Below are 13,276 nucleotides of genomic sequence, written 5' to 3' on the forward strand. Positions count from 1 at the left end.
TAAAGATTCGGGGGCCTGCGGGGAGCGGCAGGGGAGAGCGGGGAGGAACGGAGGGGAGATCTCCCTCTCTCTCGCCCGCTCCCCCCTGCTCCCCGCCGCAACTCACCTGTCACCCGCGCCGGCCCCCGAATCTTTAGAGACGAGCGGGGAGATACTCGGCTAAGGCACTACTCGATCGAGTAATGTGCTTTAGCGAGTATACTCGCTCATCTCTAAACACTATACTATTAAGGAGGGAAAGTTAAAGCTCCTAAGGATTAATTTTCAAAAAATGCAGAGTTCACCAAGCTGTACATCAGAAGAGGCCTGTGCAGGGGCAAATGTAGTGTCTCATTTGGGCCATTCAAATGAATGGTCTACCTTGTGATACATAGACAGGCCTGGTCTTCCAGAGCGAGGGGAGTATCCAGGCACTCTGAATTATAGTGTATGGGGGATATGAAAACAATCAAGTTACCTGTTTCCATAAACTGTAGTACCTTCAAACTTAAAAGAGGTTGCCCAAGTTGTAAAATCTGTTTCCTATGCACTAACCACAAATAAGCATATACTCACCTCTCCCCACTATGTCCTGCGTTGCCGTTCCAGGTCTACCCTTAGGCTTCCCCAGCCTGTTTACGGAACATCAAAGGCACTACAGCCAATGACAATTAGGCGATCAACACTGTGACGTCCCATAAACTGGGCGGACTGCAGGCTGTAAACAAACCAGAAGCAAAGGACCAAGCAGTGCCATGGGCACAGCGAAGAGAGATGAGTATATGCCTATTTGTATACGTTAGTGCATGGGGAATGGATTTATGGAGGAGCTACAACTCGGGCAACCCATTGAGTTGTTTCCCAAAGTCCCTCCTAGAGGTGAAATTCCTTTTTAAAAAAAAATGAATTATGACGATAACCGGAAAACAATACTGCATATGTGACTGCAAAATAAGTAGGATTTCCTGCAAGAACTCTTAAGAAAAGGTATGTTTTGTTTGTGTATATGGAGGAAAAATGAGTAATTAAGGAAACACTTTTTTTTTTGGAGGGGGGGTAGTGTATGGAATTTTGCAATATTTAGAAGGTTTATAGTGTAATTTAGGATACATGTTTAAGTAAACTGAGACAGATGATATATAGATTAAATCCAAAAATGGGTTTCCATATTTTTTAATGAAAATTCAGTTTTACATGTATGATACAGGTATTGGATAGAAAATATTCAGTATTTACAATTGATTTCTGGGATGTTCTTAAAGGTATGTTTACAAGCCAAATTTATGTTGGAAAAATCCAAGGCACACTTGTAGTGGAATGCAAAGCAGACCCCCGAATTGCTGCCACCGATTTGCAGTTTACACTGCCACGGAAGCACACCTGGATTAGTCCTAAAAAATGGGGCTTATCCATATAGAGCTCCCCAATATATATTCCACATCAATAAATGATATGTCACTTATGTTTCTGCTACCTGGATTTTAAAACCACACCGTACGAACTACAACTCGGATTACACAGTTCTGCAAAAATTAGAAAGTTTTTTGTAACCGAGGCATGAGTTACTAATTTTTGGATGCTGAATATAAAAATGACATTGAAAATGTGAGATAGCTTCTCGTTTTGATGTTACAAAGGGAAAAAGTAAAAATAAATAACGCTGAAAAATGCAAAGTTGTGGTGTTTTGGGGATTTAAACTACTTCTCTTCCCCATATTTATTTAGTTGGACTACAGCGGAGCTATGCAAAATTCTGTTATCTCTGTGAATGGGACAGTTGTGAAATCAAGGAGGAGGACTGGCTTCATCGATCACCACTTATAGCAAGCCAGAAGAATGTAGTGTATCAGCCACTTGTCACTCTGGATAAAGTCATCCTTCCATCCCTACATATAAGGTTCTCCATCCCTACTGTTTCTAAGGTTCTCAATGGGAGCGGTGTTGCCTTCACATTTCTGTCGGCTATTTCTGAGGATCACCACTGTAAAAATCAAGGAGGGAATATTTATTGGTCCCCAGACAACTTTAAAAGGATGAAAAATTTGACAGTCGGCTGAAGGACTGCAAAGGAGAAGGACGGAAGGCTTTCGAAATTGTGTCAACTAGTTTATTAGGAAATGTCGGAACAAAACCTTTCCATCACGTTGTGGATGAACTTCTAATGGCATAAGAGAAAATCGCCTGCAGACTTTTCCATGAAACTAAATTTTCCTATCTTCCTATTTTAGATGTCTTCCGCATTCATTGCAGTGACGAACACAGGGAGCATTTTCGTCAGGTTATCGATAAGCATTTCAAAGGTAAACTGTGCCCGGCAATGTTGGCAGATTACTGATGGACGATCAGAAGAGACGTTCCAGAAACGGAATAAAAGACAAAAAAAGTATTTAGAGATGAGCGAGCATACTCACTAAGGGCAATTGCTCGATCGAGCATTGCCCTTAGCGAGTACCTGCCCACTCGGGAGCAAAGATTTAGCTGCCGGCGGCGGGCAAGGGAGAGCGGGGAGGAACAAAGGGGAGATCTCTCTCTCCCTCTCTCCCCCCCGATCCCCCCTGCTCATGGCCGCAATTCACCTGTCACCCGCGCTGGCAGCCGAACCTTTTCTTCCGAGCGGGGAGATACTCGCTAAGGACAATACTCGATCGAGTAATTGTCCTTAGCGAGTATGCTCGCTCATCTCTAGTCGTATTTGAAGCATGTACACACACGTTTTCTTTCTAATAAAATCCTATTAAAGTCTGCATTTTTTCCCATTTCCTGAACCAATCTCACATTTTTAATGTCATTTTTGTGTTCACATAGCAAAAATTAGGTAAGAGCGGTTAATCGTTTGTCGTTACAAAACTTGTGTTGAATAGTGTTACCATTGAAAATATGCAATTTTTGGCACAGAATTTGCGTCAGATTTTGGCACAGAATCTGCGTCAACATCCCCTTCGTTCTTCTCTGAGATGACAGGTTGATAAATATGTCTACATACAGCGGAATTAATATTTACATTTCATATCTCTTATGCCTTTTACGAGGTCAGATCTGAAACTTAGTCAAGCGCAAGTTGATCTATGGATGGTTTTTGATTTCACATTTTTCTTGGCTTGGTTAGGATTAATTTTCTTGTCTGCCGCCTCTTTCCATTTTAGGAATTTGGACATTATACAGGGGATGTGGTGCCCACTTGGATCCTCCTCCTATATACGCCTGAGTAGAGAGCCACTAACAAAGAGCAACTCTTGCTCTGTGGACCCAGACCATATTATATGGTCAACTATGTATCTGAATGGTTGGCATGTAATAGCACATTTCTTCTGTAATGGTCACTTCAGATGGAAATGTACAGAGAGTTACAGCAGCAGATCACAGGGGCTTCGAACCTGCAGTGATAAACTGATGTATGGTCTAGCTTGATTTGAAAGGGGTTTCCAAGGGAAGGCAACTCTTTTCAACCCTTTAAGGACATGACCAATTTTGTCCATAAGGAAGCAACGATTTTTGGGGATTTTCATCTCCATTTTTCAAAAGCCATAACTTTTTTATTTTTCTGTCGACACGGCTGTATGAGGGCTTGTTTTGTTGTGAGGCAAACTGTGGTTTTTATTGGTACTGTTTTAGGGTACATATAATGTATTGGAATAATTTAATTTTTTCAGAGGTCAGGAAGAAGAAAAAACACAAATTCTGCCTTTTTTTGTTTTGTTTTTTTACAGCGTTAATCATGCAGCATAAATGACATGACAAATTTTTTTTTGCGGCTTGGTACAATTACAACAATAAAGCCCCTTTTGTACAATAACCACCCCCACCCCCTTTTTTTTTTGGTGGTGGGGATTTTTTTTTCTTTCTTCTTTTTCCTTGGCCGGAGGCCTGTGAGGGCTTGTATTTTGCGTGATGTGCTGTAATTTTTATCGGTAACATTTTGGGGGTACATACAGCTTTTTTGATCACTTTTTTAGGAGGCAAAGTAAATAAAATAGCCATGTAGGGGACTTGAACTAAAAAAGCTTTAATTGCTATGACAGTACATTGCATTACTTCTGTACTGCAATGCATTATCACCCACAATAGCGATCACAGGCCATGGCAGGTCCGGACACCAGTGTCTGCGATTCTATATTGGAGGGCGATGACATTACAGAGGGAGTGTTCTTTCACTATGAACCCTTTTTTACATGCTACGATCTACATTGGTTGCAGCATGTAAGTCGTTAACAGCGGGATCTGTGTTCTTACCATTCCCCGTCATTGTAGCCAGAGGCAAGCTGTCAGTTGCAGCCAGCTCCCTCTGTGGGATGGCACGAGCTCACGTCTGAGCCCATGCCATTCACAGGACACAAGTTTACATTCTGTTGTGTTATCAATCACCCTACCAAGATATAAACCATTAAGGGGATAAAGGGAATCTGTTCCCATCTTTTTGTACCCCTCTCTGAGAGCAGCACAAAGTAGTGACAGTTACACTGATTACATTGAGAAGAGGATGGGGGTGGGGGGTAATAGGATGGACATTAGAGATGAGCGAGCATACTCCTTAAGGGCAATTGCTCGAGCGAGCATTGCCCTTAGCAAGCACCTGCCTGCTCGAGAGAAAAGGTTCGGGTGCCGGCGCGGGGGAGCGGTGAGTTGCGGCAGTCAGCGGGGGGGAGAGAGAGATCTCCCCTCCGTTCCTCCCCTGCTCTCCCTCGCAGCTCCCTGCCCGCCGCCGGCACCCGAACCTTTTCTCTCGAGCGGGCAGGTACTCGCTAAGGGCAATGCTCGCTCGAGCAATTGGCCTTAGTGAGTATGCTCGCTCATCACCAATGGACATATGTTTTTTTTCGGGCTAACATATTATGTTACTAAGTTACAGTGGTATGTCTGCTGCGTAAATCTGTGCAGTAGTTTGGGAGGAATTTGCATTTTATTAGTAGCACTCAGACACAGAAGTAGTCCTGCATATTCATGAGCTACAGCCTAGCTAATTATTGGAAGCTCTTTCTATGCAAAGTAATAACCAGGGAGATATCAATCAATGGCTGGAGAAGCAGGGTGGATGTAGCTAGCCTGCAGCTCATAAATATCCATGACTACTTTTAGTAGTCCTCTATGCATGTGCTGCTACTGATGAAGGGCAAGTTTCTCCCAAACTACTGCACAGATCTACATAACAGACAGGGGTGCAAAAAGATAGGAAGGCGTAAAGAGACTGTTACTATGTCCAAAAATGAGTGCAAATTTTCATGAATAGAACAATCAGACCTGCAGATGTTTATATTATAATAAGGCTATCTATGTCAGGGGTCATTCCAGCTTTATGATCCAGAGTATTTCTGCCAAAATACATATTGAACAAATGATCTTGAATTATATAGGCAAAGGACCTCTTACCAGGTATGCATATGGTATAGAAGAGAGCTGACCGTTAGAATGATGTAACCCTATTACTTAGAAAAGCTTAATATTACATGACTTTATCCTCTGAGATATGGACTACATTTGTCGACATGGCAGGTTCTGCGGTTATTACAACGGAATGATCTGTGATGGATGTAGATCTTTCTTCAGGATTGGCAGTACCTTGTTTTTCCTTAGGAATGTATTTCACTACTGCGTTAATAAATCTGCCTCTGAAGTCCTTACTGAAAATATTGTAAAGAATTGGATTAGCCATACAATGAAACATCGACAAACAATCAATGATCTCATAGAGGAAATAAAGGACAACGATTGCATGGCAGTTCAGGTAGATGTGGGTTCCATGCAGAACTAGCAACATCTGAGTAGAATGGTAGGGAAGCCAACTGAGTAGGAACGTCAATATATAGGCATAGATAAGCCGACAGTGTCGATTGCTCTCTGGTCTTCCAGATCTCCTAATGTGACAGGCCGTCATCACATTGAAGGTCAAGATTATGAAGCAAGGAATAAGGAATCCAAGAACAGTTGTCAGGACAGTAACGGCTAAAGCCCATTCATCGTAGGTCTCAAATGGTGCCATGAACATACACTCGGGGTCTATAAAATCCAGCAATTGCATATGGCTGACTTCTGGTATAGGAAATATGGCGGATATCACCCAGATCCCGATGCAAAGACCTTTACGGATTTTTTGTTGGTTTTGTTGCCAGAAAATAGAGGAAGATGTTAAAGTCAAGTAACGGTCCACACTCAGGGCGGTAAGGAAGTAAATACTACTGAACATGTTCGCAAAATAAAAGTAATGGGTAAATTTGCACAGGAATCCACCCCACAACCATGTGTAATCCAACATTGCCTCCAACATCCAAATGGGTAAGGAAATGACCACCCCAAGATCAGCCACTGCCATATTGAGGATATAGAGATTAATGGAGCTTGATCTTCTTCTTGATTTCCAGTTGACCCATATCACCAGCAGATTTCCAGCCAGTCCAAGAACAAATGTAAGAAGATAGAGAATGAAGAGGAAGACTTTCTTTACACCTTCGTCCAACTCAACCTCACAGTCACTAAATGAACTGTTGAGAAAATCTAGAAGCTCTGTAAGGTTGTGAATACTTTCCTCAGCCATTGGAATTTAAGGATAAAGAACCTGAAAGAAAATGGAAATCATTTAGTAATCTTATATTGGCAAAGGTTCTAACAGCATTAAATGATTCATAATCATCTCCATAACTTTCTGTTGGATACAAATCACCAGCATCTTCATGATCCAGTTTCTATATCTCAAGCACAGACTGGGGCCAATTTTATGGGAAGCCAATTAACCTATCGGCATCGAGAATGGGAAGTAACCCTGCACACATGAAGAGGATGTACAGAGTCCATGCTGATGTTGCCCTTGCTTGGTTTTGAACCTTGGAAACCAGTGCTACAAGGTAAGAGTGGTGAGCACGAGTCTTTGAGATGCCCCGTTAGTTATGCTTGTATATTATGAAACTGTTATACGCTGTCTTATCAAAAGTAATTGGGGACCTGAGCAAATATCAAAACTTTTTATTTTCATATGTTACTACTTGGTGGGGCCTCCTTTTGCCCTAATGACATCAGATACTCTGTGGCATACTTTCTACTAATGTCTGATACATATTAGCTGGTATTTCCCTCCATTCATCCTGCAAATGTCTGGCAAGTTCTCTCAAAGAAGATGGATATTGTTCATATTTACTAAGTTGATGTTCCAGTTCATTCTAAAGATTTTCAGTAGGGTTCAGGTTAGGGCTCTATGTAGGCCAGTCCAATCGTGGTACATTCATATCCTCAAACCAATGTAAAACAGCATTGGATTTGTGACAAGGCTGGTTGTGTTGGGGGAAGTTTGGCTGACCATTCTCAGACTATTGCCTCATTGTTGGTAGCACATTATTGTCTAGGTGCACCTCCATGTTCATGATTCTTGCTATTACAATCAAATTAACAAAACCATAAGAAAACCTCCACTGTACTTAATTGTTGGCACAAGACACTCAGGAAAAGGCATTCCACCAGGCATCCTCCGCACCCAGGTATGTGCATCTCATTTGAAGACAAAGAAGCATGATTCGTGATTCTATAGAATGTTTTTTCTATTGTTCAACTGTGAATGACGATGCTCCTTGCACCATTATAGGTGGGCTAATAATTCATCTTTGAGAGAACTGGCCAGCTGTTTGCAGGATGAATGAAGGGAAGTATCAGCTGAAGTGTATCAGATGTTAGTAGAAAGTATGCCATGAAAAAAGGAGCCCTACTAAGTGTTAACATATGGAAATAAATACTGTGTTTGATTCCTGCTCAGGTATCCAGTTTTACTTTTGGTAGGACAGTGTACAGTAATTTTCATTAAAAAAATGGAAACAATAATCCCATACTAAATTAAGATTTAAAACTACCCATTAATCTGGCACTGAGATGGGTAGAAAATACCAAAACGTACAAAGATCGTTTTACTGGTGGTTTCACACTCATTTCAATTTGTGACAAAAGTCGAAACGGTGTGATCTATAGTGTATGGGTACTATGTACTCGGCTGTAAAGTGACAGACCCACATCTCTAGCCGCAATGTTTAAGCTACATGAACACAGACACAGCTTATCATAAAGTTTCTACATGTTGCATTATCTCTATCCCAGTCTGTGCACGATCTTTAGTGTAAACTTCTATGATCGCTGTTCTAGCGATATGCTTTCTTCAAAGCGATATCCAATAGGATATCCGATACATTTCAAACCAATGAAACAAACTGTCATCAGAAATAACATTCTCATCCACAGATTGTCACCATGATCAATACCCAAGTACTATCAAACAGAATCAGTTGAAAATCATGCATTTTGTATAGATTTAGTGCTCCTGTAGACGAGCGTGGCATAATTGCGCTCTAAATGGAGCGCTATCATGTCCTCTCATGAGCATAACCACGCTCCTATACTGTACTTGTTTGAACAGGTGGGGCAGCCTGATTAGGCCCCGGTGTTAATTGATAACACCGCAATATTGCACTGTTGAGTGTGTGATTTAGCTCAGGACAAGTACACATTTGCGTACCCCATAGAGTCCTACACGGCCTCGGGTGCGCAACTGCACACAAAATAAGAGCATGTCGCATATTTTTTCGCTTGACAGAAATGCGGGCACAAAAACGCTCCATGAGGAGAATAGAGATGAGCGAACGTACTCATGTAGGGCAATTATGCAATCGAGCAGCGCTTTTTTCGAGTAACTGACTACTCGGGCGAAAGGATTCGGGGGGCGCCGGGGGTGAGCGGGGGGTTGCAGAGGGGAGTGGGGGGCAGAGAGAGAGGGAGCTCCCCCCTGTTCCCCACTGCTACCCCCCGCTCCAACACGCTGCCCCCTGAATCTTTTCGCCCTAAACGAGTACGTTCGCTCATCTCTAGAGGAGAACGATTGAAATCAATGGGTTTTAATGGATGCGAATTTCTGCAACCAAATTTAAGCGCGCAAAAACTGGTGCAAAATACAGGAAGCCTTAGGATGAAAATCGGACCCTTTTCACGTTCCTGTATGCGTGCTCTCCTATACAAGTCAATGTGAGAGCGCGTGCATGGGACTCTGAAAAGAGTCAGATTTTCATTCGGCGGGAACCAAGAAGCAGAGGAGTATAAAAAATACATCCCCGCCTCCCTGTCATCTCGCCTAATGGCACGATCTCTTATTTTACAGTGCTTTAGGCAGGTGACAGGTTCCCTTTAACAATAAATTATAAATTCTGATCATATAGGAACTTCTACTCGCGGTTTATGATTTTGGTATGGCGATTTATAGCGGCAAATTTTGAAACTACATGCTTTTTTTCTTTTTTTTACAATCACCATTTTATATTGAATGTAAAGTCTGAAAGTTGTCCAGGAAGCCGTGGAAGCGAAAGGGTTACACCAGAAGGAAGTTTAAGAGTTTCCTGCCTTTGAACAGTTATGGTATGTGCATTATTTGGGGTCTCTGCAGTAAGATGGATTGGTGATACTATTCTTCATGGGAGAAACCTTTACAAAATAACTAAGTGCTAAATGCGGCCCTCTATTTTATTTTTGCCCCTTTTTAAATTGTGTGTTTAGCTATTGTAATGCATGGAGTGGGCAGGTATTGTGATGGAAGTTCTCCATATAGGGTTCTGAGATTACCACCATTGTAGTGTAAAGCACCACTCCCCCTTAGAATAACAGATCCATAACTCATTCCATAGATAAAGAAAAATCCCTAAAATTTCAAAAGGAAGATAAAAATGTTTCATGTTGATTGATATCTGCTAGGTGCATGGAGAGTTATTTTCACAAAGCATTCCACAATGAGAGGTCAGGCCCTGTGTTCCAGCTTTACAGAGCGCTGGGGAAATGTGTGCAAACATTCAACTGCTGAGAGAATAGTAGACCTGCAGAACAAAAGACCTAAAAGTGTAGGCTCCACGTGCTCCACTTATGATGTCTATGGCAACCATACAGCGAGGCTGTAGTTGCCTTCCATCAAGTGCTTTTAGGCTCTCTCTACATTGCCTTTTTGGCTTCTGTTTAGCATACACACTTGGAAAAATTTGCAATATATGTGATAAATAAATGCAAGCTGTGTTTGTTCCCAGCAAGAGAAACCAAGTAATCCTGTAGATATGATACCTTTTAATGGCTAACAAAAATACATGATGTCATAGCGAGCTTTCGAACCTCTCCGGGTTCTTCCTCAGGCACAATCAAATATATCCGAAGAGGCATGAATATATATACACACATACTTATGACAAGGCACAGACATGGATGTGATTAATTTGCAGTTACAAGAATACCACAACAGGATGAGTAGAGAAATAAATACTTAAATAGTCAATTGATAATATCTTGAAAGTTTTATTGTCTCTGAATTAGTGTTAGGGGGTCACCAGGCCAGAGAGTTAGCTGTGCTGTGATGGATGCCTATCCACTACCGATGAACTGTGTTAATGGTATCTATTTAATGGATCCCCATTGCAAGCTTTTCAATAGTTTTTTTTGTATCTTTTAAATGGATGCTATTATCTATGGCCACTGTTAAGGTTTGGTTTAATGCACCCATCACCTGTAGGCTAAAATTGCATCTGTTTTAACAGACACTTCATGAAAAGCTATTGAAAATTTTATGGTGTATATATTTAGTGAATACCATAGAGTGGCCTCTTACATCCATAGGCTACAACGTGGAAAAATAAGGAAATCCTTAGCAAATGTGTTTTATAACTGGACTCCACAGAACGAATAGTGTGGTCTCTACTTTACTATTCTATATTGATTTTTTTGCTTATACTGATATAAACTGGTTAGACGGAATCCAAAAGGAAACTTTGTGGACACATTTAGTGCTTAGGTTAGGAGTAGAGATGAGCGAGTATACTCGCTAAGGCTAACTACTCGAGCGAGTAGTGCCTTAGCCGAGTAGCCTCCCGCTCGTCTGTAAAGATTTGGCTGCCGGCGCGGGTGACAGGTGATTTGTGGCGGTGAGCAAGGGAGAGCAGGGGGGAAAGAGATCTCCCCTCTGTTCTTCCCCGCTCTCCCCCGCTGCTCCCCGCCCGCCGCCGGCCCCTGGATCTTTAGAGACGAGCGGGGTGATACTCGGCTAAGGCACTACTCGCTCGAGTAGTTGGCCTTAGCAAGTATACTCACTCATCTCTAGTTAGGAGCTTTCCAGCATACACGTTAAACATAACAAAAGTGCAGTCTTAGGCCCCCTGTCCACAGCCGTTGTGGCTTATCACCAGCGATATTCCGCCACGGGGGAGCAAGGGGGGGGGGGCTGCTGTCGGTCCTCTGTGGTGAACCTATCTGACAGACAGGCTCACCGTGGAGAATCGTGGCAAATCGCAGCATGCCGCGATTTAGATCCCACGAGCGGAGAATCTCTATGGTTCTCCGCTCGTGGACACCTCGGCTGCACTTTCCATAGCAACGCTATGGAAAGCGTTCACTGCATTTACCGTGGCCGGATTATGGCCACGGTAACTCAATGAACAATCACCCATGCACAGGCAGCCTTAGAACATATTCACAGAGGGCAATTTTCATGTCCGTGGGCTGTCTCTGTTAGCAATTGACTGTAGATGGACAGCACACTGTTGTAGTCAATGGAGCTGTGCAGACATGCGCTGTTTTACATGGACTGATAATCTTGGTAAAAAAAAAAAGTTTCCACTCGATCCCTGTATGTCAATCACCTATTCACCTAAGTCAATGGGTGCACAAAAAAACAACAGCGCACATACATAACATCCGTGTGCGCTCCATTTTTCAAGAATCATTGCTAAGCTATGCTACGAAATATTGGGCCACCTACCTTTTTTTTGGGGGGGGGGGGGGGGCATGATAAAGTAAAAAAAAGTAGTTGGCATATGAAAGAAAAATGTACATAAGCATCGCGGATGCAAAACAGACGCATGGATTAATATTTTGTCTGAATAAGCTTTTAGAGGTACGGTTATAGCCATCCTTAACATGACTGGCACTGTGTACTACAGTGTAGTTATGATGCATTACATTTCTAGTTATGTTGCTACATCCATACATACAGTATCACAAATGATCATGTAACTCCATAGTAATACCAAAACGTCAACTGACTTTATATGAGATTATCCCTATTGTGCATGAGACGGGGAACATCCTGTGTCTGCAGAATATGTAAGTACTACTTCATATAAATCAGCATTCGCAATTCTTGTGGTATTCTTAGCTTTAATATTCGTAATACTTGGAATTAAATATTTTTCTGCACATATTATCCTCACCGCTAATAATAATAATGCTAATACTGTTTATTAGATCCCTCCACACACTTTCAATTTGTAAGATGGAAAAAAGCTTCCCTTTTTGTATTGAAATTGCTATATGAAAACAATTTGTATATTGAACAACCTGTTGCAGATTACTGCAAGTGGCATGGAGCATAGTATAGGGCAATGGCCATTAACCTGGAGCTATAGCAAAAGTGCAGTTCCCATTCTGTGGCTGTCTTAGTATGTTGGGGGTTGTAGTTGTGCAACAGCTGGAGAGCCACAGGTTGGAGACCACTGGGATAGAGATAAAAAGCAAGTATGATAAGGAGGACATATGTACGTCTTCAGAGGTACTATACCCTGCAAATACAGTGGGAACACAACCATAAACCTTTAAGATTGGTGAACACACTTTATTAAAAAAGTTTATAAAACTTTTTCTTAAAACTATAGTATATGACCGTTTGACAGAATTATACTACCAGCCTCCGTGTATGAAGATTGGCAAGAAATGAGTGTTGGTGACTATATAAAATATTACTGTAGATTATAGCTATAAATCAAAGTCTTCATAACAAATATATAGATGTGTCATTAGTTGTGCAAAAGGAGATCCTAAAAGTCATTGTGCTTCAGCAGGAAACCCCATGGTTATACGACATGCAAGCGTGCCAGCAGTGTCCACCTGTTTTCTATCACTCATATAATGGAATAGAGTTTATTCTAGAACTTAGAAGGGTTCTTACCTGACAAGAAGCTGTACAAGTTTCTTACAATTTAGTCCAGTCTTCCTCCCAGCCCTTTAGTTCTGTCCTCTGCAGCAAATGACATGGGCTATTTTCCACTTGTTAGCAGCCCTCACATTCAGGAAATGGTCCTATATATCCTGAAGCTGCAATCATTGCTGTGCTCTTGTTGCCCAGGATATCCTCTTATGCAAAGGCAAACACCTTCCAAGATTCTCCGAGTCACAGAGTGGATCGGTCCCCGGGTCCTGTTGCAAAGAATGCAGCTAAAAAGAATTTCTAAACAAATAAGTCTTTTCTTTCTCCCATGGAGCAGAGCTTCAGCTTATTTATTTTCATTCTTTCTATAGCTTACACGTGTGATTA

At 41.8% G+C, this 13,276-nt stretch overlaps 1 protein-coding gene across 1 annotated transcript; it reads right to left on the reverse strand.

Moving 5' to 3' along the window:
• Positions 1-1,145: 1,145 nt before the first annotated feature.
• On the reverse strand, positions 1,146-13,006 carry GPR182 (G protein-coupled receptor 182). The gene is made up of 2 exons (XM_066584458.1): positions 12,911-13,006; positions 1,146-6,526 (listed from the first exon to the last, which is right to left on the reverse strand). Exon 2 carries the CDS (start codon positions 6,503-6,505, stop codon positions 5,417-5,419), a length of 1,089 nt encoding a protein of 362 aa, XP_066440555.1. The 5' UTR covers positions 6,506-6,526; positions 12,911-13,006; the 3' UTR covers positions 1,146-5,416.
• Positions 13,007-13,276: the final 270 nt, after the last annotated feature.

This window comes from Eleutherodactylus coqui, chromosome 1 (assembly GCF_035609145.1).
Source record: "Eleutherodactylus coqui strain aEleCoq1 chromosome 1, aEleCoq1.hap1, whole genome shotgun sequence".
In the NCBI taxonomy this organism is placed as follows: domain Eukaryota; kingdom Metazoa; phylum Chordata; class Amphibia; order Anura; family Eleutherodactylidae; genus Eleutherodactylus; species Eleutherodactylus coqui.

What these genes read in the sequence shown, in the direction of transcription:
- GPR182 (XM_066584458.1), bottom strand. Translation starts at nt 6,505, where the DNA reads ATGGCTGAGGAAAGTATTCACAACCTTACAGAGCTTCTAGATTTTCTC.